General features: G+C 43.8%; 1 protein-coding gene and 2 long non-coding RNA genes across 5 annotated transcripts; 1 reads left to right on the top strand and 2 right to left on the bottom strand.

The window, feature by feature from the left end:
- The first annotated feature begins 35 nt into the window (after positions 1 to 35).
- Positions 36 to 24,091, top strand: ankrd39 (ankyrin repeat domain 39). Of its 3 annotated transcripts, XM_084323459.1 has the most exons (9): positions 36 to 181; positions 411 to 514; positions 595 to 798; positions 2,078 to 2,274; positions 2,578 to 2,634; positions 8,698 to 8,779; positions 9,733 to 9,802; positions 9,885 to 10,039; positions 10,265 to 10,735. In XM_084323459.1, the coding sequence occupies exons 1-4, from the start codon at positions 88 to 90 to the stop codon at positions 2,222 to 2,224; spliced, it is 549 nt and encodes a 182-aa protein (XP_084179585.1). In that variant the 5' UTR covers positions 36 to 87; the 3' UTR covers positions 2,225 to 2,274; positions 2,578 to 2,634; positions 8,698 to 8,779; positions 9,733 to 9,802; positions 9,885 to 10,039; positions 10,265 to 10,735. The 3 variants fall into 3 exon arrangements, with proteins under 3 accessions (XP_084179585.1, XP_084179587.1, XP_084179586.1); XM_084323461.1 differs by lacking the exons at positions 2,578 to 2,634; positions 8,698 to 8,779; positions 9,733 to 9,802; positions 9,885 to 10,039; positions 10,265 to 10,735 and adding an exon at positions 23,920 to 24,091; XM_084323460.1 differs by lacking the exons at positions 8,698 to 8,779; positions 9,733 to 9,802; positions 9,885 to 10,039; positions 10,265 to 10,735 and adding an exon at positions 23,920 to 24,091 and having other exon boundaries at positions 2,078 to 2,634.
- Positions 10,448 to 11,129, bottom strand: LOC311235932. The gene is made up of 3 exons (XR_014620181.1): positions 11,010 to 11,129; positions 10,732 to 10,880; positions 10,448 to 10,586 (listed from the first exon to the last, which is right to left on the bottom strand). It is a non-coding gene; the product is annotated as an uncharacterized lncRNA (long non-coding RNA).
- Positions 11,889 to 12,436, bottom strand: LOC311235177. The gene is made up of 3 exons (XR_014620138.1): positions 12,360 to 12,436; positions 12,187 to 12,263; positions 11,889 to 11,968 (listed from the first exon to the last, which is right to left on the bottom strand). It is a non-coding gene; the product is annotated as an uncharacterized lncRNA (long non-coding RNA).
- Positions 24,092 to 26,363: the final 2,272 nt, after the last annotated feature.

Genomic DNA, 26,363 nt, shown 5'->3' with positions numbered 1-26,363 from the left:
GAAGACGAATAAGAAGAAGAAGGAGAATAACTGTTTATGCGATCTAGTCTAGGCAAATTAAAGTTTATTTAGGCAGTCAGTTACTGAATGGCGTCCGATGGAGGTCATTGTTCATGCTGTTCCAATCCAAATGCTTCGTTAGGCGTCTGCCAGTCGCTGAATGAAATGGAATTTGAAAGAGGTTAGCAGCAGACAGTGCTGTCACTCACCAATAACCCCCCCTGTCAGCCAGATGTACAACTTGTGACAGTGACAGATGATGGGGACAGATGATGGGGACAAATATAGGCACCTCAAACAGCCGCAAAGTAGTTTTACTCTGACTTTGTCTTTATCAGAGTATAATACAGTACTTTAATGTCTTAAAGTTTGGACAATGATGTTGTAAACTGTTAACACGTGTCGCACAGGTATCTGGTCTGCTGCAATGGATGGAGAATTGGAGAGGGTGAAGAAATGTGTTCAGAAAGGAACAGACCCTAACCGGAGAGACTCTGCCAATTACACTGCATTGGTGAGGATGCTGGGAAGATATTTGACCCTTATGACTGTATAAGTGACTACACAATCTTAATATTCTGTGTTTCACTTCAGCACTATGCCAGTCGAGGAGGTCATCTTGCCGTTAGCAGGTTCCTTCTGGAGAACGGAGCTTGTGCCAACCCTCAGACCCCTGGCGGAGCCACTCCGCTCCATCGCTCAGCCTACTGTGGTCACCTGGAGGTGGTCAGACTGCTGCTGGATCACAAGGCAGATCCTTCGCTATGCGATGACGACGGCGCGTCTCCTTTACATAAGGTATACTGGCTTCAAAAGCTGTTTTAAAAGAAACCCACGTGTTCAATTTCATTTCAAACCTTTATTTAAACTCGGGCGGCTGGGTAGCGCAGCGGACTAAGCACTCGCCTACCACTGCAGAGACTCTGGGATCGAATCCAGCTGTCAGCGGTACCTCCGGCTTGGTCAGTCGTCCATACTAACACAATTGGCAGTGTTAGCGGGTGGGAAGCCAGTGGGGTATGTATCCTGGTCGCCTGTAGCCTTTCTCCAACGCGTTCGTGTTTCCGCGTCCCTGATTGGCCAGGTCATGTGACATGTACGCCCAATCGTGGGACCGCAAGTTTCTACACTGGTTAAGCTTGGGCGCTCTTTCGAAGTTGGTTAGGGTTAGAGTTTGTCTTAGAGCATGGCGATGTTAGGGTTAGGGGTTAGGGTTAGGGTTTGCTGCTGGTCGAGGCGGAAATAAGCGCATCACGCGATTGGGTGCACATGTCACATGACCAGAAACGTCAGTGGCCAATCAGATTCGCAAAACGCATGAACCGTTTGGGTTAAGAATAGACGCATCTGGGGGAGCTAGTGTGATCCTCCCACGCGTTACACTCCCCCGGTGAGAGTCCTCGCTGTCAGGTGAAAAGAAGCGGCTGGCTGACTCCACATGTATCGGAGGAAGACATGTGGTAGTCTTCTCCCTCCCCAGGCCGACAGTAGGGGGCAAAAGCGTGCAACAACCAGGAAGGGAATTGGCATAACGACTAAATTGGGATGGGAGAAAAATACGGAAAAAAGGGGAGAAAAAGTAGATAAAAAAAAAACTTTATTTAAACCCGAAAGGCAACTGAGGTTTCCCTCATTCATAGTCACGACACATTGAGTGTATATAAAGAAATACGAAAGAATAAATAAAAAGCATTTAAAATCACACAGTATAAAATCATATAGCAATAAGACAACAAGACGAGGCAAAGAGTAAGGATAACAAATCAATTATAACACGTACAACTTGATTGACAAAGGTTGGAGATCAAAGTTTTAAACTCTGCAACAGAGGGGAGAATCTCAAGCTTGAGATTGGAGTTCATTCCATGAGCTAGAGGGGCATCATAGCAAAATTCAGATTCACCATGTTCAGAGAAAACTCAGGGGACCTTAAGGACCAGCCAGTCACTAGAACGGGTTCCATAGGTTCCAAAATTCCATTCCAATAACGATGCATATGAGCAAATATGAGCGCAGTGAGTGTTTTTACTGTCAATCCGATGATGTTTCTCTGACTTCGCTTCTTTGGTGCGAGCAGGCTGCAGAACGAGGTCACAAGGAGGTGTGTCAGCTGCTTCTCCACCACAGCCCCTCCCTCCAAAGCCAGATGAACAAAAGACTCCAGCTTCCTTTCCAGCTGGCTCCAGAGGGCCATCTGCAGGACCTCCTGAGGCCGGCACAGTGACGCTGGGTTTACACTGAGCAGGCATTGACAGAGCAAACGATGCACAAGACGTAAGCTCCAAGCTGGCATAGAAACACTGCTATCAATGAGAGGACTATTCCTCCTCCAGCACGTAGTCACGCCCGCATTGTGATGCAATGTCATTTACATTTACATTTTACATTTAGTCATTTAGCTGACGCTTTTATCCAAAGCGACTTACATGTTCTGTACGACAAGCCATCAGGAAGGGCACAACTCTATCAGCTGAGCAACAATGTTCATCAAAGTGTTGAGTGCTACAGTGTAGGTTAGTTTATTAGGACAAGTGCATGAGAGTAAGGTTAGTTCGTTTTTTTTCTTCTTTTTTTCAGTGATGTCAGTGATCGCGGCTCCGTGTCGCCGGTGTGCTGTAAAGGGGAACAATAACGGTACTTTCTAAAAACTATTTCTGATTTCAGATCAGTTTATTATGCCTGTAATAAACACAATAACTCCTAAACCAGAGAAAGCATGTGGAAAGCCTTGCGCTGCCTAATTCCAAACTCCTGGGAGTTACATTGCGTTGTAGCTATTACAATTTGGATGTGTTTTAGTGCCCTAAACACAAGCTTCAGAAGCCTTCCAGTTAAATTATTGTATATGAAGAATGTGAAAAAATATACTTGGTTTCCCAGCCTTCGGTCAAAGGTTGTGCTTTATGTTATTTATTTAGTTTTACCTTTTATTTAACCAGGCAGGTAAATTAAGAATAAATTCTTATTTACGATGACGGCCTAGCGAGAGGACAAAAGGGCCTCTCGAAGGGTAACGGACAAAAATTAAATGTAAATAGAAAAGAGACAGACGATACAAACATCACAGAGGAGAGTAAGGGAAAGAATTAAAACACACGTCAAACAAGTGTTTGAAGTTTGGCCAAGGTTTAGCTTGTATCCTCTCGTTCTTTCCCTTTTAATGTGGCAGCAATCGGACTCTGTGAGTGTTATTAGTGCCAACAAATGGAGCCAGATGGCAATATCCTTTGATAGGGATGGGAAACACATGACAATTCAATACACTGTGATACAAAATACATGACAGTATATATCGTGGAGCAGAAAGATCTATTGCAACATCAGCTAAGTTTTATTCTGCGGTTATAGTAATCACAAATTAGATGACTTGCCTATCACTATGAGCTTGTTGTCGCCCATTACACAGTTTGTACAGTAGAGGGCGCAATCACCATTCTGTATACAATAAATTAGCTTGATGTAACATTACGTCTCCTCCTTCGAAAACTCCTTTGTATCGTGTTTGTATCGAATCGTGTAGACTTTATTGTTACTTACTTACACCTACTACCCCTTCTGGGGCATAGGCGGTCAACAAGCGATCTCCAGGCATCTCTGTCTGATACAATCCTACCTGGAGGGGAGAGAACAGATGGTGGAGGTAAACGGTACCCTATCCCCCCCCCCCCCCCAGTGAGCTGTGGTGTTCCACAAGGAAGCATACTAGGACCGCTACTGTTCCTAATTTATGCAAATGACATGTCGTCAGCTTGTGACTGTCAGAGCAAGGCATGGGTGGATATTAACATTAGTTCTCTTTACTCTGTAGAAGGGGAATGACATTTTAATTTTGTATTTTTTCAAATCAGGAGGCCACTATCGAAATGTACCTACCTGGTCCGTTGTCAGATGGATAGTTTATCAGTGAGCTGGATGCAATCCTACCTTGAGGGGAGAGAACAGATGGTGGAGGTAAACAGTACTCTATCCCCCCCCCTCACAGTGAGCTGTGGTGTTCCACAAGGAAGCATACTAGGACCGCTACTGTTCCTAATTTATGCAAATGACATGTCGTCAGCTTGTGACTGCAACTTGTTCCTGTTTGCGGACGACTCAGCCCTGCTGGTCTCTGACAAGAACAAGTTACAGGTTGAAAAAACCCTCAGCTCGGAACTAGGCAGAATCTGCACCTGGCTCGCTGATAACAAACTATCATTACACATGGGCAAAACAGAGTCCATTCTCTTCGGTTCAAATAACAAACTCAGCAAGACCGACGGCTTCTCAGTTACAGTGGGTGACAATATTGTCACAAGGAAAGATGAAATTACCTACCTGGGTTCCATCCTAGAGGCTAATCTTTCCTGTGACAAAATGGCATCCAATGTAATAAAAAAAGTCAACCAACGCACACGATTCTTGTACCGGATCTCCTCTCTGGTAAACAGGAATACCCTGAAGACTCTGGCAGGAGCACTCATTCAAGGGTACTACGACTATGCTTGCACCTCATGGTACCAAAGCACCTCAAAGGCACTAAAAACAAAATTACAAACATCTCAAAACAAACTGGTCAGACTACTGCTTGACCTGACTCCTAGAACCCACCTCACCCCTGCCCACTTTGACAACCTAGGATGGCTTAGAGTAGACGACAGAGTACAGCAACTTGCAATGGGCCTGGTCTACAAGATACACTACACAACCAAGTATTTTGATACTTCCCAAAGGTCAGTGAATACCACGATCACAACACCAGAGGGAGCTCCACAAATCATGTTAAACCCAGATTCGGCTCAAACAAGGGACTAAACACGTTTCGCAATTATGCCACATCAATGTGGAACGCCCTACCCAAAGCTGTAAAGGAATGTGAATCACTACCCACTTTCAAAAACACTCTCAAAGAACACCTACGGGAGACTGCAATTCGAAACTGGCCCCTGCAAATGTCCTAACCCAACCCCCTCCAATGTACAGTAAATTACCAAGTATGGCTTTGTCAATATTCCAATGTACAGTGTACAGTGTCCCCCACCCACCCCCTACACAACCCCCCCCCCCCACCCCACCCACCGAACCACCTCCAATGTACAGTTCCCCCCCACCCCACCTACCCAACCTCCTCCAATGTACAGTTTCTACGTCAAATGTACAGTATATACTCTTTTCTGGACTCTTTTTGTATCACAAACAGTACTGTATTTGCAAATCTGGTATGTCATAAATGTATAGATGTAGCAGTACTGTCTATCTGGATGTCATGTGTGTCATATATGTTATGATGAATTGAAAATGGGGGACCCTGATGTAAACAAGACGAAAGTCTTTCTCTGGTCTGCATCCCCTTAACAATTGTATGTATTGAGCTGTACTGTACTGTACTGTACCCATTCTGCAATCTGTTAATAAAGTTTTCAATCAATCAATCAATCAGCTGTTCTCTCCAGTTGTCCCCAGGGGGAAATTCCTTCTCACAGCACTACTCGTCAGACAACGGTACATACAACATCATATGAAAACGGTACATTTAGATTTGAAACCTTTATTTATACCGGGAAGACAGTTGAGAGCAAACATCACCCTGATTACAGCATTTGGACATAGAACACACATTGCATACATACATACAAGCACACATCACGTTAAATAATGAATTGCAGGGAGAAAGAAAATCTAAATGAAAAGAAAATAATAATAATTTACATTAAGTTAACAGCTAAGAGAAGCATGAACAGTCCATTGGTTGATTGAAAACGTTATTAACAGATTGCAGAATGGGTACAATACAGTAAGGCTCAATACAAAACAACTGCTAAGAGGATGCAGACCAGAAGACATCGGGGTCCCCCATTTTCAATTCATCAGGAGATAGCATGTCTTCAATAAGTACTAAATTATTTTAAGGACACAAGTTTGTCCAATTTAGGAGTGTCCTTCAGTTTATTCCACCTTTTGCGGGGCATAAAAACTAAAAGCACTTTCTCCTGCCTTGGTGTTCACTCGAGGAGCATCAAGGCGAACGAGAGCTTGTGAGCAAGTATGTTGTTCCATGACCCTGCATGTTGTTACATACAACAGCACACGGCAACAACATACAATAACGGACAGCAGCACACACTCAGTCCTGTTCAGCGCAGTGGCGGCTCTACCACTAGGGGCGCTAGGGCGCCGACCCACCTGCTGGCCAGCTGCTGTTAAATCAGAGAAGAAGACAATAAAACTTTTTCGTTTTTGTGTTTTATAGCCCTATAAATAATATAAACATGTTTAAAATTAATAATATTTACTCATTTTAAGTATGTTTGTATTTCCAATGCACAATATAACGTTATTATCTAAATTAAAAAAACATTGTTTTCCAGAGCAGGAAGTGACATCACGTTTTCTGATTGGCCGAATCCAATTTCTAATGTTCCAATTCTAGCTTCTAGCTTGGTTCCTGGTACTAGGACTGTTGTTTGTCTTAGAGCGTGCCGTGCCGTGACTGCAAGTTCTTTAGACTGTTAAGCTTAGGCACTCTTTCAAAGTTGGTTAAGGTTAGAGTTTGTCATCTTAGAGCATGGCGATAGAACGCCAGGTAGTTTGCAGTCTGTTCGAGCGGAAATGGACAAAGGAATGTACTTGTTGAGTGTTGTGCTAACGTCGACGAGCTCAGCTGAGCTAACACTTGGCTAACAAGCTATATGGCGGATTACACACGTTTATCAAGCTCTCCTGCCCTGGACGTTTCAACTAAACAGTGAGTCTCTCTCTCTCTCTCTCTAACGTTAGTAGTACTAGGCTGGTGCGGGCTAACTGGCTATCGTTCTGGCAGCTAACGTTAGTAGTACTAGACTGGTGCGGGCTAACTGGCTATCGTTCTGGGAGCTAACGTTAGTAGTACTACTAGGCTGGTGCGGGCTAACTGGCTATCGTTCTGGGAGCTAACGTTAGTAGTACTACTAGGCTGGTGCGGGCTAACTGGCTATCGTTCTGGGAGCTAACGTTAGTAGTACTACTAGGCTGGTGCGGGCTAACTGGCTATCGTTCTGGGAGCTAACGTTAGTAGTACTACTAGGCTGGTGCGGGCTAACTGGCTATCGTTCTGGGAGCTAACGTTAGTAGTACTACTAGGCTGGTGCGGGCTAACTGGCTATCGTTCTGGGAGCTAACGTTAGTAGTACTAGACTGGTGCGGGCTAACTGGCTATCGTTCTGGGAGCTAACGTTAGTAGTACTAGGCTATCGTTCCGTGATTTGTTTACTTGGTAACACGGGTTGCTAAGGAATTTAGGTTCGAGGTTGAAGAAATCTCTCTCTCTCTCTCTCTCTCTCTCTCTGCTTAACGTTAACGTTTGTAAATAGTTTTTTTAGGAGCAGTACTACTGCTGGCCATTCATGAAGCGAGACATTGCTGATTGTTTATTTATCGATGGCTCATTGATTTAACTACTGCAGCTCTCTCGGATTGAAAATACGTGGATTATGGCTTGTTCAATATCGTCTATGTTTGAATGAATGAGAACTTTATTAACAGATTGCAGAATGGGTACAATACAGTACGGCTCAATACACACAATTGTTAAGGGGATGCAGACCAGAGAAAGACGTTTGTCTTGTTTACATCAGGGTCCCAGATTTTCGATTCATATCGATAGTTTAATAGCTGGCCTTGGCTCGTTTAACAATATGCAAAATATGTGTACAGCCCTGTACTCATACTGAAGTTATTCTTGGTATATAATAGGTCTGATTGTGTAACGAATCGATTCCACGTCGCGCTGTGTGTGAGAGAGAGAAGGAGAGAGGGAGAGATCTGCCTGTGTTTGTAGACGGGCGAGTTTTGTTTCTAACTTTTCTATTTATATATTGTGTTTCAAGTTGTGAATTAGAGTCTAGACTATACTTTATTTGACTGGTTGTGTGTTGTTGTAGTAACAGCTGAGCGACTCGTTCATAAGAGCCGATTCATTGCCGTGAGCGTGAGTCGAATCGCTCACGTCTTGCCATGAGTGTTGCGTGGTACTGTACATGTTTGCATTTTGCAAAATGTTTGGTATAGCGCCCCTAGTGGCGAAGTACCCACCGGCCGCCACTGGTTCAGCGAGGCCTTCTGTTCCAGGTGGCTATGGCTGCGAGGATCAGGCTTTTACCAAAGCGGGCCCTTGCCGCCCTTCAGTACCCCAGTGTTCTGTACCTGTGCCTGGAGGGCAGTAGGGTGAGGTAGTGGTTGAGTGGGTGTGTGACGTCCTGTTCTATAGATGTCACAATGTGTGCAATGGCCATATTGTTTAGGTCTGTGGGTGTGGGGGAGGCCGATTATCCTGGCGGCGGTGTTGGATATGCGTGTGAGTTAGTCCCAGTTGGTAACGGATAGTAATTTAAAGGTGTCATGCAGTGCTATTCCTAGCACTATTTGGGCAACTTTACACACTTCCTGTGAGTCTATGTAACACATGTGTAATTTTTATTCCAAAAATAATCATTGTTTTATATTTCTAATCTTGTACTCAAAACCAGCATTTTTCAGCCTCATGAAATCAGGCTATTATTTGGCTTGGCTCCACCCACACTTTGAGTGACAGCCACCCACCAAATAGCTCCGCCCATCTCCCCGTCATTCCATCCAGGTAGAGGTCTGAGGTCTTAGGTTTCAGGTTTTTATTTCGACACGCAAAAACATATACCGATTTTACTAACTAATACAACATGGCTGTACATTATGTTTGGGATCCAGAGAGCGACCCACAGTTTGATCCCGAAGAAGAAGAAGAAGGCGATTTGCTACAGCGAGGCTTACATTACATCGTTTCCGATTGGTAAGTTGATTAATTGCACTATTAGTTACTTACTGTTATATAATAGTTGTGTACTTCTGTCGCACGCGGCCCGTCGAAAACACACACTCACTAACGTTAGATTGTACTGACACTAACCCCCAAACAACAGCGATCGAGGCTTACGTTACATCGTTTCCGATTGGTAAGTTGATTAATTGCACTATTAGTTACTTACTGTTATATAATAGTTGTGTACTTCTGTCGCGCGCGGCCCGTCGAAAACACACACTCACTAACGTTAGATTGTACTGACACTAACCCCCAAACAACAGCGATCGAGGCTTACGTTACATCGTTTCCGATTGGTAAGTTGATTAATTGCACTATTAGTTACTTACTGTTATATAATAGTTGTGTACTTCTGTCGCGCGCGGCCCGTCGAAAACACACACTCTGTCCCGATGAGAGTCTCTGCTCGGAGACTGTTGCTTCTGTGAACAGTGTGACTGAAAGATAAAGATGATTGACTGTTGCTTCTGTGAACAGTGTGACTGAAAGATAAAGATGACTGACTGTTGCTTCTGTGAACAGTGTGACTGAAAGATAAAGATGATTGACTGTTGCTTCTGTGAACAGTGTGACTGAAAGATAAAGATGACTGACTGTTGCTTCTGTGAACAGTGTGACTGAAAGATAAAGATGATTGACTGTTGCTTCTGTGAACAGTGTGACTGAAAGATAAAGATGATTGACTGTTGCTTCTGTGAACAGTGTGACTGAAAGATAAAGATGACTGACTGTTGCTTCTGTGAACAGTGTGACTGAAAGATAAAGATGATTGACTGTTGCTTCTGTGAACAGTGTGACTGATTGTACTGACTGACACTAACTGTACTTGACGATTGAAATTGGGGGACCCTGATGTAAACAAGACGAAAGTCTTTCTCTGGCCTCCATTGATTGATAATTTCATTCACCCTCAAATCTACTAGGTGCACGTGCGGAAATTGTGAACGGATGCCAACAGAGACTGAGAATGTATGCTGCATGGAAGTTCCACAGGTAAAGTAGTAACACAAACTTGCATCTTGGTAGCACTGAAAACCATGCATATGGCTAACGATTTAATTTTCTATATATATAGGTCAGACGTCGAATTAACCAGGAACCAACTGGACTACTGTGCATGGTTGATCATCCGGGATTGGATCCAGTGTGCTTCAACCCCTATACCATCCAAATGGCAACTAATATCTACAAGGCAGATTTTGGCCGGATACCAGAAAGCGGAATCAATAAGTAAATAATATTTATTACAGATTTATATATTTTTTTACAGGTGTTTCTCCATCTTGCATCTCTCAGACTATACTAATCTTTCTTGCAAACACAATCTAATCCTTATTGCACATCACATATAATCAATGCTTGCTACTGTCCAATGACATGACATGACAAATGGTTATTTCCCAGCTTTTTTTTTTATTTTATTTGTGCATAAATATAATACTTGATTTTCTTCAGCCGTTTCAGATATATCGCGTACAGATGCTTTGTCGCGTGGTGCTTCGGCTACTTAGGCCGCAGAGTGAGGGTAGTAATCCCATCCTGTGTCGTGGTTCGAATCCGCACAGAATTTCCGGATGTTGATGGTGTCTATACTGGCTTCAGACCGGTACAGGATTGAATCGTGACACATAGCCGGCTACCGCTTCTTCCATGGAAGGCCTGTCGAACTGTGCGCACAAAGGTTCTGGGATGGCAATCGCCTCTACCACCTGGATATATTGTTGGGGGTCACGAACGACGGAGTCAAACAGGAGCGCCATCAGCTGGTTGACATAGTCTGTAAATGAGAAATTGTTATTTGTTTTGTCATGTTAAAAAGGTTATTATTTATTCAATTTATTGTATTCCACTGTAAGTGGAAATATTTTTCTATTTATATAGGTCATGTGTGTGCAATAATAAATGTTGATATTTTTACTTACTGAATGTCGCTGGGATTTTCCTTGGTTTTATTGTGTGTCCACCTTTTTTGGCCTTTGGAAAACTCATCTTGTACGCCGGCTCTCCAGAAGCGTTTATGGCTTGCTGGCGATTTGAGTTTTCATTGAAATGCATGGCAGCTAGGTATAGTCTGAAAGGAAAATTTCAATAAGCACAAGCAATATATTTGTAGTTGATCTGAGGTTATCTAATGCAACATAATGAGTTATTTGACAAATCAGGAGTCCATAATTAGTCATTTGTACACAATATAAAATACCTGCAAAGCATTCCTATGTACGAAAAAACCACGTTTTTTGGGGCAAAACGTAAAATCACACTGTGATAGGACTCCAATGAAGACGTTTGATGGTGTGGACTCAATTTGGCGACATCTTTGATGATCCTTGTGTTTAGCAAAACCTTCTCGAGCTGGTGGGCCGGTTTTGAGTCTAAAGTAAAAAAGAAATTGCATTCAGATATTTCATTAGAGTATATTACAGTAGATTAGAATTATTCAAGCAAGTATACATTTGAAAATCACACCAATCTAGAATGAGGACATAAATAAATATTTTGAGTATATATTCATGATGAAAGACAGACAGACATACCAGGTTTAACCCACTTGCTACTATCTCTTGATACACGGTCAGCATGAAGACAACGCGGATAGAGTGGTTCTTCGTCGTGTTCATGTACATTCATCATGTGATTGAGACATGACTTCCACCTAGCAACCCTCTCATCGGCAGACTTCGACGTGGCAGCTGTCCAGTAGAGGTGGTTTGAAATGTGCAGGCGCCACTTTTTTATGACCTTGCAGTCTTTCGCCTGTGCAATTTTGTCAAGCTTCTTAGACAGACCTTGAATTACATAACATAACATAACATTACATAACAGTCGTATGACATACATGACATACAGATAGACAGTACTGCTACATCTACATTTTTTGACATACCAGATTTGCAATTACAGTACTGGTTGGGTGGGTGGGGGGGGGGGGGGGGTTGGTAGGAGGGGTGGAATTGAATGTGGGATGCGTTTCGACATACCTTTGGCCACGTGCCACACATCGTAGAAGTGTTTGATGTCGTGATCTCTCAGGTACTTTTGGATCTGCGGGTGACGGTCTGTGACAATACAGTCCAAGGTCACGGATTTGGCGTCCAGAAGAGCGAGGCTTCTCCTCAAGCCCTCCAGTTCCATATGGTAGCTGCCTCCCACCTCATTGCTCTGGAACAAGGAAGGGAATAGCCTTTTCAAAATTCCACAATTAACATTTCCTAACCCCCGCTCACACACACAGCCAGCCAGACCACTTCACACCCCGCTCACACACACAGCCAGCCAGACCACTTCACACCTACAGCGATTCAAGATTCAAGACCGAGAGCTTTGTGTTCGTTTGAGCACAATGAAGGGTGCAGTGTCTCTTCAGACTTGTTAATTACCTGAATTAGTTGGACGTCTATGACATGATTGGTGGCGAGTTCCATCACAGAGTAACTTCCGTACTTAGCACTGTGGCCTGTTGAAAATAATAATAACAATTTCAATCAATGTAGTGCAATATTAAAAATGTATTCATAAAGTAGGAATTTGTCATTGGGGAGCTTTTTCTAACCTGGACTATCGGCTCGCATGTCACCGCCGATTATCACGCTTTCTTTCTCGCTTAATCTGGCGAGGGTAACGTCTTGGTCCTTGGTCCACAAACTTAGAACAGCAGGTTCCAAGAACTTCTTGGCGTGTACCCGAAACGCTCTGTACTTTATTGTGGAGACGTGTAACGCATTTAGGACCTAAAAGAATAAATGAATAACGCTTTGTTAATATGCACGTGTGAATCACAAACAAAAACATAATGTATATCTGACTTGTCAATCAAATCAATCAAATCAAATACCTTCTCCATTTGGGTGAAAGATGAGCCAGTAAAAAAAACTGCTGCAGAAAGCTGAATATTTCCAGCTGGTGTGCTGCCGATGAGAGGCTGACTCGCCCATTTACGGCTATATTTACAACCGGGGCAAACTTGGGAGACAGCCAAGAAGGTCCCTTGCGTAGTTTTGGTGATATGACATTGAGCATCGCACACCGGACACTGTTGAAATAATTCCAGTAGACTGTCTTCGTAAACGATGTATTTCTGGACCTCATAGATTGGTTTTGACGGTTCCCTGCTTGAGAAAAACACAAATAAATAACACGGCACAACTATATAGCTTTTGTATTTTTACGGGCCATGGAGATGTTTGTAACAACTAACTTACGCTAGAATCGAGGGGCTCGCTAATCAAAGAGTCAATGTTGAAAGTGGAATCCTGCGGCTCTGGAACATCGATCGAGCTGTCGGTCACTCCATCGTCATCAGACTCCAGTCGTGGTCTTTTACTGGGTCTAAACCCCTTCACAGGTGTTGACGTGGATGGTCCCTGTTGATTAGACCAGTATCCAGTATTTTGTGTCCCCACCGAGAGCGACACGACTTTCGCCTGAACACCTATTTACAAAACATAGTTTAGTCAAACAAGGGATTTATTGATAACTTTGCTCACTCACTCACTCACTCACTCACTCACACACTCACACATTGTGACCTGCTCTGGCGTAACAGCAACATGGTCACCACACTAGAGCTAGCATTGTGACCTGTGTAACACCAACATGGTCACCACACTAGAGCTAGCATTGTGACCTGGTGTAACACCAACATGGTCACCACAATAGAGCTAGCATTGTGACCTGTGTAACACCAACATGGTCACCACACTAGAGCTAGCATTGTGACCTGGTGTAACAGCAACATGGTCACCACAATAGAGCTAGCATTGTGACCTGTGTAACACCAACATGGTCACCACACTAGAGCTAGCATTGTGACCTGGTGTAACACCAACATGGTCACCACACTAGAGCTAGCATTGTGACCTGGTGTAACACCAACATGGTCACCACACTAGAGCTAGCATTGTGACCTGGTGTAACACCAACATGGTCACCACACTAGAGCTAGCATTGTGACCTGGTGTAACAGCAACATGGTCACCACAATAGAGCTAGCATTGTGACCTGTGTAACACCAACATGGTCACCACACTAGAGCTAGCATTGTGACCTGGTGTAACAGCAACATGGTCACCACACTAGAGCTAGCATTGTGACCTGTGTAACACCAACATGGTCACCACACTAGAGCTAGCATTGTGACCTGGTGTAACACCAACATGGTCACCACACTAGAGCTAGCATTGTGACCTGGTGTAACAGCAACATGGTCACCACACTAGAGCTAGCATTGTGACCTGTGTAACACCAACATGGTCACCACACTAGAGCTAGCATTGTGACCTGGTGTAACACCAACATGGTCACCACACTAGAGCTAGCATTGTGACCTGGTGTAACAGCAACATGGTCACCACACTAGAGCTAGCATTGTGACCTGGTGTAACAGCAACATGGTCACCACACTAGAGCTAGCATTGTGACCTGGTGTAACACCAACATGGTCACCACACTAGAGCTAGCATTGTGACCTGGTGTAACAGCAACATGGTCACCACACTAGAGCTAGCATTGTGACCTGGTGTAACAGCAACATGGTCACCACACTAGAGCTAGCATTGTGACCTGGTGTAACACCAACATGGTCACCACACTAGAGCTAGCATTGTGACCTGGTGTAACAGCAACATGGTCACCACACTAGAGCTAGCATTGTGACCTGTGTAACACCAACATGGTCACCACACTAGAGCTAGCATTGTGACCTGGTGTAACACCAACATGGTCACCACACTAGAGCTAGCATTGTGACCTGGTGTAACAGCAACATGGTCACCACACTAGAGCTAGCATTGTGACCTGTGTAACACCAACATGGTCACCACACTAGAGCTAGCATTGTGACCTGGTGTAACACCAACATGGTCACCACACTAGAGCTAGCATTGTGACCTGGTGTAACAGCAACATGGTCACCACACTAGAGCTAGCATTGTGACCTGTGTAACACCAACATGGTCACCACACTAGAGCTAGCATTGTGACCTGTGTAACAACAACATGGTCACCACTAGAGCTAGCATTGTGACCTGTGTAACGCCAACATGGGTCACCACACTAGAGCTAAATTTGATTTGCAAATACAGTACTGTTTGTGATACTGAAGGAGTCAAGAAAAGGGAGTATATACATTTGACTGTATATACTGTATATATACTGTATATTGACAACCATACTGGGTAATTTACATTGGAGGTGGGGGGGGGGGGGGACACTATACAAACAATCCACATTCCTTTACAGCTTTGGGTGAAAGCGGTGGGTGAAGGGGGCCAATCTAAACAATTCTGGGTCACATTATTACACATTATTACATTACATCACACTGAGTTACAAACCTACCTTGACTCTTGACATGCGAACGAAGTGTTTTCATAGAAAGCTGTGTACCAACAGAACGAATCTTTGGGTTGTCTGTCTGGCAACTGAAGTCCCTTGAAGCAGGAGAAAGGCGTACATTGCCGCTGGAACTTGTGGTGGCCTAAGAGTTACCAAATCGTAAATCAATTACAATATAATACAAGCCACTAAATATAACGTTACCTTGTTTACCTCTCACTAGTTGTGTTCTTTTATTTAGAAGTTATGACTAGCTTGCTTCAATAGTTTTCTATAACGTTACTTTATAAAGAGCAGCAGTTACTATAACGTTAGATGGTATTTATGATAACATATCTCACACGACATATCTACTTACTATTTCTTGTGTCGGGTCGCGTATTGAAGGCACAGCTCTTTTGGTTAGCACCAACATGGAGACCACTCCAGCATCAAAAATACCTTGATTGGTGACGTCGTCGGCGGAGAAATGTGCAGTACAAACCCGAGTATTAGACGTTGCAACGGAACTTGGAGGGTCACCAAAAAGGAACTTGTTCCATTGTTGGCGAAGTTCGGCATCAACGGGGAAACTGTGCAAAGACTTCTCGGTAGCTCTGCAACCAGGAACATTACATCTGCGGGGTTTGCTGCTCATCGTGAAATTGAGGCGAGTGACGGCAATTTCTGTTTCCAGGTTGTATCGGCTCCAGGTACCAAGAATGGAGGCGGGCATTAGGTAAAACCACACAGCCAATCACATCACCTTGCGCTATAAACAGCGCCCCGTGACGTTGCCCAGCTCGTCAAATCAACATGACCTGATTTACTAGAGGCAAATAGGGGATGGGCTGTAGCTGAGGAATTCGTCAATATAGTATTTAGGCCCAAAAACACATTGATACGAACTCCTATTACTATAATACAATGCTAGAGACTGAAAAATGACATTTATAACGCATAGCCCCTTTAAAGAAGCAGGTGGAACAGTACAGTAGGATGGACTGAATAATGCTCTGGTACAACAGTAGGAGATAAATAATGCTCTGGTACAACAGTAGTAGATGAATAATGCTCTGGTACAACAGTAGTAGATGAATAATGCTCTGGTACAACAGTAGTAGATGAATAATGCTCTGGTACAACAGTAGTAGATGAATAATGCTCTGGTACAACAGTAGGAGATAAATAATGCTCTGGTACAACAGTAGGAGATAAATAATACTCTGGTACAACAGTAGTAGATGAATAATGCTCGGGTACACCAGTAGTAGATGAATAATGCTCGGGTACAACAGTAGTAGATGAATAATGCTCGGGTACAACAGTAGTAGATGAATAATGCTCTGGTACAACAGTAGGAGCAGATGAATAATACTCTGGTACAACAGTAGGTGGAGATGAATAATACTCTGGTACACCAGTAGGAGGAGATTAATAATACTCTGGTACACCAGTAGGAGGAGATGGGGAGCAACATAGAGTCCTTTAATCTTACGGATGACTGATAGTCTTTGGTGGCTAATTCTTTGGGTGTCATTTCAGAAATCAGAAATTGCCAAGTATACTTTTCACATACAAGGAATTTGCTTTGGACGTTACTGGACTGGTGCGACATTAGCGGACAGACATTAACAGACAGATAATACAATAAAGTGGTGGAGTAAAATTTAATTAAATATGAGCTAAGTTAAGCACAATAGAATAATATATTTATGAAATAAAATATAGGTCAGGGCTGTACGACTGTATAAGAGGTTGAATACAATTATGTGGGATATAAACTAAATTAAATATAGCTCAATAGATAGATATAGTACAGTTATAAGTAACAAATAAAATAGGAGTAGGCCAGGGCTGTGCAACTGGGCAGATGTGGTCAATTATACAATTATATACACTAATTAGAATGAAGTAACAATACAGTGGGCAAGTATATAGTCCAGTAGGGTGTGTTAATGTAACACAGTGGGGGGTGTCAGTGAGGGTCCTGAGCCTTATTGATGAGGCTCACTGCAGAAGAGAAGAAACTGTTCTTGTGGGGTGAGGTTTTGGCCCTGATGGACCGCAGCCTCCTGCCAGAGGGGAGTGATTCAAACAGGTTGTGACCGGGGTGGTAGGGGTCGGCCACAATCTTACCTGCACGCTTCTGCACGAGTTCTGGAGGCGTACAGGTCCTGGAGAGATGGCAGATTGCAGCCGATCACCTTCTCAGCAGAGTGGATGACACGCTGCAGCCTGCCTTTGTACTTGGCCGTGGCTGCAGCGTACCATACTGTGATGGAGGAGGTGAGGATGGACTCAATGATGGCTGTGTAAAAGTGCACCATCATCGTCTTTGGCAGGTTGAATTTCTTCAGCTGCCGCAGGAAGTACATCCTCTGCTGTGCTTTCTTGAGGAGGGAGCTGATGTTCAGCTCCCACTTGAGGTCATGGGAGATGATTGTTCCCAAGAATCGGAAGGACTCCACAGTGTCCACTGGGGAGTCACACAGGGTGATGGGGTTGAGTGAGGCTGGGTTCCTTCTGTAATCCACAACTATCTCCAGTGTCTTGAGAGTGTTGAGCTCCAGATTGTTCTGGCTGCACCAGGTAAGCAGATGGTCAATCCCCCACCTGTAGGCGGACTCATCCCCACCAGAGATGAGTCCAATGAGGGTGGTGTCGTCCGCAAACATCAGGAGCTTGGTGGACTGGTGACTGATTTGTGTGCTGGTCGAAGCCGAGTCTATTGTTCAGTGTCACTCTGAAGTATTTTAACTGTGAACCGTTTCAACAGTTTGGTTACTGATGAGAATGGGGTGCTGAGGTAAGGGGTTGACCAATTATAATCTCCTTTGTCTCCCAGTATGTGAACCCCATATCGTGTATCAAATCATAGTGTGAGCATATCGTCCCGTCCCTAGCGTCTGATGATTTCATGTTGTCTAACGAGCTGCTTGTCATATTGGGCCAGGTGCATAAAGAGGGTGGCCGCCTGGATAGATGTCATGTAGTCCTTCTGGTAGGGCTGGGCGATTATTCGAGTTTCTATCTCAATTACGATTTTGGCTTCCCACGATCCTGAGAACAAGATCGCTGAGATAAAGAATTATTGTCCCGCATGCAGTGTTGCTCTCATTTTGTCTTGTGTTGTAAATGCAGCGCACCCTTCCTTCACTGCGGTGCACTCTGCCCTCCAAGCCCAAACAGTAGTTTCTGCATCATGTTGAGAGGGAGGAGGGAGCCACGGCGCGTTTCTCCAGTTATTTGTTATTATGTCTTTGGTAACTTGTAGAAGATGACAGAAAGGCAGACTTCTGTCGAGAAGAAAGGTAAAACTAATTCAGTCATCGTCATATGTTCTCAAATCAATGAGTAATTGTGTTTCCACTTTGTCAGAGCAAGGCATGGGTGGATATTAACATTAGTTCTCTTTACTCTGTAGAAGGGGAATGACATTTTAATTTTGTATTTTTTCAAATCAGGAGGCCACTATCGAAATGTACCTACCTGGTCCGTTGTCAGATGGATAGTTTATCAGTGAGCTGGATGCAATCCTACCTTGAGGGGATTGATTGATTGATTGAAAACTTTATTAACAGATTGCAGAATGGGTACAATACAGTACAGCTCAATACACACAATTGTTAAGGGGATGCAGACCAGAGAAAGACTTTCGTCTTGTTTCCACCAGGGTCCCCCATTTTCAATTCATCAGGACATATATGACATACATGACATACAGATAGTCAGTACTGCTACATCTATACATTTATGACATACCAGATTTGCAAATACAGTACTGTTTGTGATACAGAAGGAGTCAAGAAAAGGGAGTATATACATTTGACGTAGAAACTGTACATTGGAGGAGGTTGGGTGGGGGGGGTTGGGTACACTGGGATATTGACAACCATACTGGGTAATTTACATTGGAGGTGGTTGGGGGGGGGGGGGGGGGGGGGCACACTGTATAAGCAAGCAAAACTGTACATTGAGGGGGGGGAGACTCTGTACAAACAAACAAAATTGTACATTGGACTATTGACAAGACCATACTAGGTAAATGACTGTACATTGGAGGGGGTTGGGTTAGGATATTTACAGGGGCCAGTGTTGAATTGCAGTCTCCCGTAGGTGTCTCTTGAGAGAGGTTTTGAAAGTGGGTAGTGATCCACATTCCTTTACAGCTTTGGGTAGGGCGTTCCACATTGATGTGGCATAATTGCGAAACGTGTTTAGTCCCTTATTTGAGCCGAATCTGGGTTTAACATGATTTGTGGAGCTCCCTCTGGTGTTGTGATCGTGGTATTCACTGACCTTTGGGAAGTATTTTGCCATGTACATGGGTACCTTGGTCGTGTAGTGTATCTTGTAGACCAGGCCCATTGCAAGTTGCTGTACTCTGTCATCTACTCTAAGCCATCCTAGGTTGTCAAAGTGGGCAGGGGTGAGGTGGGTTCTAGGAGTAAGGTCAAGCAGTAGTCTGACCAGTTTGTTTTGAGATGTTTGTAATTTTGTTTTTAGCGCCTTTGAGGTGCTTTGGTACCATGAGGTGCAAGCATAGTCGTAGTACCCCTGAATGAGTGCTCCTGCCAGAGTCTTCAGGGTATTCTTGTTTACCAGAGAGGAGATCCGGTACAAGAATCGAGTTCGTTGGTTGACTTTTTTTATTACATTGGATGCCATTTTGTCACAGGAGAGATTAGCCTCTAGGATGGAACCCAGGTAGGTAATTTCATCTTTCCTTGTGACAATATTGTCACCCACTGTAACTGAGAAGCCGTCGGTCTTGCTGAGTTTGTTATTTGAACCGAAGAGAATGGACTCTGTTTTGCCCATGTGTAATGATAGTTTGTTATCAGCGAGCCATATGCAGATTCTGCCTAGTTCCGAGCTGAGGGTTTTTTCAACCTGTAACTTGTTCTTGTCAGAGACCAGCAGGGCTGAGTCGTCCGCAAACAGGAACAAGTTGCAGTCACAAGCTGACGACATGTCATTTGCATAAATTAGGAACAGTAGCGGTCCTAGTATGCTTCCTTGTGGAACACCACAGCTCACTGTGAGGGGGGGGGATAGGGTACCGTTTACCTCCACCATCTGTTCCCTCCCCTCAAGGTAGGATTGCATCCAGCTCACTGATAGGCTATCAAAACCAATTGCTTTTAGCTTGTCAATCAGAATGGAGTGATTGACCGTGTCAAAGGCCTTTTGTAGGTCCAGCATGACCATGCCGCAGTATTTGCCTGCGTCCACCTCTTGTTTGATGTGGTCATTCAAATAGAGAAGGCATGTGTCAGTGGAGTGGGATGTTCTGAAGCCAGATTGGAATTCGTAGATTAGATTTTTTTCCGCTAGGTACTTTTCGACCTGTTCGTAGACTATTTTTTCCATGACTTTCGAGAGAACAGATGGTGGAGGTAAACAGTACTCTATCCCCCCCCCTCACAGTGAGCTGTGGTGTTCCACAAGGAAGCATACTAGGACCGCTACTGTTCCTAATTTATGCAAATGACATGTCGTCAGCTTGTGACTGCAACTTGTTCCTGTTTGCGGACGACTCAGCCCTGCTGGTCTCTGACAAGAACAAGTTACAGGTTGAAAAAACCCTCAGCTCGGAACTAGGCAGAATCTGCACCTGGCTCGCTGATAACAAACTATCATTACACATGGGCAAAACAGAGTCCATTCTCTTCGGTTCAAATAACAAACTCAGCAAGACCGACGGCTTCTTAGTTACAGTGGGTGACAATATTGTCACAAGGAAAGATGAAATTACATACCTAGGTTCCATCCTAGAGGCTAATCTTTCCTGTGACAAAATGGCATCCAATGTAATAAAAAAAGTCAACCAACGAACTAGATGCTTGTACCGGATCTCCTCTCTGGTAAACAAGAATACCCTGAAGACTCTGGCAGGAGTCAAGGGTACTACGACTATGCTTGCACCTCATGGTACCAAAGCACCTCAAAGGCGCTAAAAACAAGATTACAAACATCACAAAACAAACTGGGCAGACTACTGCTTGACCTTACTCCTAGAACCCACCTCACCCCTGCCCACTTTGACTACCTAGGATGGCTTAGAGTAGACGGCAGAGTACAGCAACTTGCAATGGGCCTGGTCTCCAAGATACACTATACGACTAAGGTACCCATGTACATGTCAAAATACTTCCCAAAGGTCAGTGAATACCACGACCACAACACCAGAGGGAGCTCAACAAATCATGTTAAACCCAGATTCGGCTCAAACAAGGGACTAAACACGTTTAGCAATTATGCCACATCAATGTGGAACGCCCTACCCAAAGCTGTAAAGGAATGTGAATCCCTACCCACATTCAAAACCGCTCTTAAAGAGCACCTACGGGAGGCTGCAATTCGAAACTGGCCACCGTAAATGTCCAAACCCCCCCACCCCCTCCTAATAGACAGTCTCCTCCCCACCGTATGTATATATTCTCTCCCCACCGTATGTATATTTCTCTCCCAACCACCCACCCCCTCCTAATGTACAGTCTCCTCCCCACCGTATGTATATATTCTCTCCCCACCGTATGTATATTTCTCTCCCACCCACCCACCCCCCCCCCCCCCCCTCCTAATGTACAGTGACAGTCTCCTCCCCATCATATGTATATATTCTCTGTTAGGATCTATGGGTAACAGTACTGTGTGTTTGCATATCGTATATTTCACAAATGTAACAGTACTATATACCTGTATGTCATGTATGTCCCTATGCCATAAATGTCATGATGTCATGTATGTTGTACATGTCATAAATGTCACTATGAATTGAAAATGGGGGACCCTGATGTAAACAAGACAAACGTCTTTCTCTGGTCTGCATCCCATTAACAATTGTGTGTATTGAGCCGTACTGTATTGTACCCATTCTGCAATCTGTTAAATAAACATTCATTCAGATTTTGTATTGATGCTTCGAAAGCCTGGGATTTCCTTACCCTGAGCCACGTCGCTTTAACCAGCAGGGGGAGCCATTGCAGCACCAGTTGGCTTTGTCATCTGGCCTGTCTGCAATGTTCACAGAGTACTTCTTTATTAAAGGACCACAGACATGAAGATGGTGACGTCCTGTGGTTTGACACCATTCCGTCTCCTCACCCAACACCATTGTTACAAAGTTAAAGAGAGCAATTGCAAGAAAAAGAAAGGGTAACAGCTGATCACAAGGCATGGTGGTTTAAATTATTTGAAAATGTTGAGTCAACGCACTGCAGAGAAATACATGTTGTAAGAAAACGGATCCAGGCAACTCGCATACTATCCAGGCAACACAAATACTACAAATAAAAATGTTGCCCGGGTGAAGTCGGCTGCAAAGGATTCGTAAGGCAAGCCAACTACCCAGGACACAGGACGTCAAGCCATCAGAGCCCTCTCCCAGTTGATTGATTGATTGATTGATTGAAAATTTGATTAACAGATTGCAGAATGGGTACAATACAGTACGGCTCAATACATACAATTGTTAAGGGGATGCAGACCAGAGAAATACTTTCGTCTTGTTTACATCAGGGTCCCCCATTTTCAATTCATCATAACATATATGACATACATGATGACATACAGGTAGACAGTACTGTTGCATCTAGACATTTATGATATACCAGATCTACAAATATACAGTACAGGAAAGGCCACTTTAAATTAGTATAACAACAGTAACAGTGTATTGCACTACCAAAGCTACCTAGCATGTCCTATATGCTCTGTAAATATTTTTTATGTACAGATACCGAGATGTCACACCATGTTACCTGTTACCTGTTTATTGCACAATGTTGTTTTTATTGGATTCTATTATATGTTGTACCACTGTATTGCACATCGTTGCGGGCAAGACCACCCGCATTTCATTGTATACTTGTATGCCGTGACAAATAAAACTCTTGACTTGACTTGACTTGTACTGTTTATGTGTACAAAAGGAGTCTGAAAAGAGAGTATATACATTTGAGGGGGAAGAAACTGTACATTGGAGGAGGTTGGGTATAGGTGGAGTGGGGGGGGGGGGTTGGGTAGGCGGGGGGGGGGGGGGGGTGCTGGGGTGCCAAGTCGGTGGCTTTGGATTAAGAAGAGAGACTTGGCCTGGGCCTCGAGATAACACCAAGGACAGAAGGGGTACAAGCTGAGATAACACCAAGGACATCAGGAACAGAAGGGGTACAAGCTGAGATAACACCAACATCAGGAACAGAAGGGGTACAAGTTGAGATAACACCAACATCAGGAACAGAAGGGGTACAAGCTGAGATAACACCAAGGACATCAGAGACAGAAGGGGTACAAGCTGAGATAACACCAAGGACATCAGAGACAGAAGGGGTACAAGCTGAGATAACACCAACATCAGGGACAGAAGGGGTACAAGCTGAGATAACACCAAGGACATCAGAGACAGAAGGGGTACAAGCTGAGATAACACCAACATCAGGGACAGAAGGGGTACAAGCAGAGATAACACCAACATCAGGGACAGAAGGGGTACAATCAGAGATAACAACATCAGGGACAGAAGGGGTACAAGCAGAGATAAAACCAACAACATCAGAGATAAAAGGGATACAAGCAGAGATAACACCATCAGGAACAGAAGGGGTACAATCAGAGATAACACCAACAACATCAGAGATAAAAGGGTGTGACGTACGTGGGTTGGTCATTATCATTATTACTGTATTTGGAAGACCATGTGAACATCAGATTAGTATCATGAGTATGGGTTATGTTATTCTTGGTTGTGTGATGTGTCATCTTTTAATTCTGTTTCTTTTCTCTTTTCCCAGATACCACTCATCCTCCTGATTGAGCTGATTGCACCTGCTTGATTACACCTGTGGGCAGTCAGTTGGATGAGTGGATATAACCTGGAAGATGACACACACACGGGGCCCTCATTTGGAAGTCACTGCCACGTCTCAGAGTGGAGTGAGGAGGCTGCCTTCTCGCCTAGCTGTTGCATGCGGCAATACTGTGTGGCCTGGTGCTATTTATCGCATGAGTGTGGATTAATTCCCATAGCTGTGGTGTCCTAGGATGGGCACGTGGTTGTGTTAGTTGTTAAGTGTTTGTTTGTGTTATATGTATGTCTTGTTTGTCCTCCCCTACCTTTTTCCCTGTGCACCATGGAGGAGGTTTAAATCCCTACCTCCATTCAATATATAATTTACTATTTGGAAAACGTCTTGTGTTGTGTCTTTTTTACCTACCTGGGACATTGTTTTGAACGCATTTACTGAGAGAGGCTGCTTTTGCTCATGTGCAGCCATCTCCAGTTGTTATTCTGTGTGGTCCTTAGACCTTCGTACATGACAAAGGGGTACAAGCGGAGATAACACCAGGGACAGAAGGGGTACAAGCAGAGATAACAACATCAGGGACAAGGGGTACAAGCAGAGATAACACCATCAGGAACAGAAGGGGTACAAGCAGAGCTAACACCATCAGGAACAGAAGGGGTACAAGCAGATGTAATGCCATTGAATAAGAACATAAATAGTTAATGCTATTGTGTAAGAACATAAATAGTTAATGTTATAGGGTCATATGTATATTCATATGAGATTAGCAACGTTTGACCAAATCCTTGAATTGCCTCACTGCCCTTCAAATGACCTCATGACGTGAGATAGGTGTCACGACAGCCACGCCTTGCCTTACGGCAGGTGAGCCTTGCCATACGGCAGATGAGATTACAGATTGAAACGAGACTGACACAGCTGAATGCTGCTGGATACTGAAATGAACTAGCACCACGAAATAGTTATCAAACAGTCATAAAAGATTCCCCCAGTTACAAAACCGAAGTTAAAGAGCATAGCATTTCCGGAAGCGGTTTTGGCCAGGTTTTTCTAGCACCCCGTTTCACCCCCGGGAAGAAGTTCCCAGGAGTCCCGGCCGGCCATCATTCACCACGTGTGCCCACGCGGGACGAGGCAGTGTGCCGGACCGACACAAGATGGCGAGCCAACCCACTGAACCTCAGATCTAGATCAAGGCTATGCCGGCCTGATCTGATTACCCCTGTTGCCTCAACAACTGTTGCCTCAACAGCCTGGTAGGATTGTGAAATTGCCTTCCTCATTCCCAGTGAGGAGGTGGATCAGGAATTAACGAACTAATTGAACTTGAGTCACAAGAAGTTCCAAGGACCATCATATCCTTTTCTATGACACGAACTGATTGAACGAGAACACAAGGACTTCCAAGGGCTTTGACCCCGTTGCACCTTTTGTATTTTGATATTGTATTTTGTATTTGATTGATGCACATTCATTGTATATATGGGTACTGATATTTCACCTATAAGAAGGGAGAGTTAAAGGGTAAATGCACCCAGTAAGATACTTGAACCACTGATATTTCTCCTATAAGAAGGGAGAGTTAAAGGGTAAATGCACCCAGTAAGATACTTGAACCACTGATATTTCTCCTATAAGAAGGGAGAGTTAAAGGGTAAATGCACCCAGTAAGATACTTGAACCACTGATATTTCTCCTATAAGAGGGAGAGTTAAAGGGTAAATGCACCCAATAAGATACCTGAACTACTGATGTTCTCCTGTAAAGAGGACGAGTTAAAGGGTCAATGTACCCAGTAAGATACTTGAATCTCACTGATAACATATTGATTATAGTTGAATCACTGCTGGTTCTCCTGTAAAGAATGATGGTTTAAAGGGTCATTCCACCTGATAAGGTATTTGCATTCCTATAACCTTGAATATTTCTATTGGTACTTTGTTTGTATTACACCTGCAAAGGAAGAGTTTAAAGGGTCATTTCACCTAATAAGGTACTTGCATTCCCTGCACACTTAAAGGTTTAAATTAACACTTACCTATTGGAATGATAAACTGATATAGAGTTTACTGAATGATAAACTATTATAGAGTTTACTGATCTGCAATTGCAGAAGAAAGATAATGAGTTACTCACGAAAAAGGGATACATCTAATGTCCAACTTTAAACCTAGCTTTTAGCTAGTGACAACCTCAGAGACGTCTGAACCAAACCTAATGTGTTGATCCAATCAACCTAGGACTTGATATCGAATTAACCTTCCTGAAAGAGGGAGTGGTTAAGAAAAGAACCAAAAAGGGATACTTCACTTTACGTTTGTATGTATTGTAATTGTCTAGCTAGCGCTGTTGTGAATAAACTACCGGTCACTGTTATAACCTTGTCTTTGGTCTACTACTCCTTTAACTGTGTATATTACTCCTCTCCT

Source organism: Notolepis coatsorum, assembly GCF_963971535.1.
Source record: "Notolepis coatsorum genome assembly, chromosome: 10".
In the NCBI taxonomy this organism is placed as follows: domain Eukaryota; kingdom Metazoa; phylum Chordata; class Actinopteri; order Aulopiformes; family Paralepididae; genus Notolepis; species Notolepis coatsorum.
This window is presented reverse-complemented; position numbering and strand designations above follow the sequence as displayed.

What these genes read in the sequence shown, in the direction of transcription:
- ankrd39 (XM_084323461.1), top strand. Translation starts at nt 88, where the DNA reads ATGGCGTCCGATGGAGGTCATTGTTCATGCTGTTCCAATCCAAATGCT. An exon ending in TGAAATGGAATTTGAAAGAG is followed by an intron (nt 182 to 410) that starts GTTAGCAGCAGA and finishes CGTGTCGCACAG; the next exon opens with GTATCTGGTCTGCTGCAATG. An exon ending in CTGCCAATTACACTGCATTG is followed by an intron (nt 515 to 594) that starts GTGAGGATGCTG and finishes GTTTCACTTCAG; the next exon opens with CACTATGCCAGTCGAGGAGG.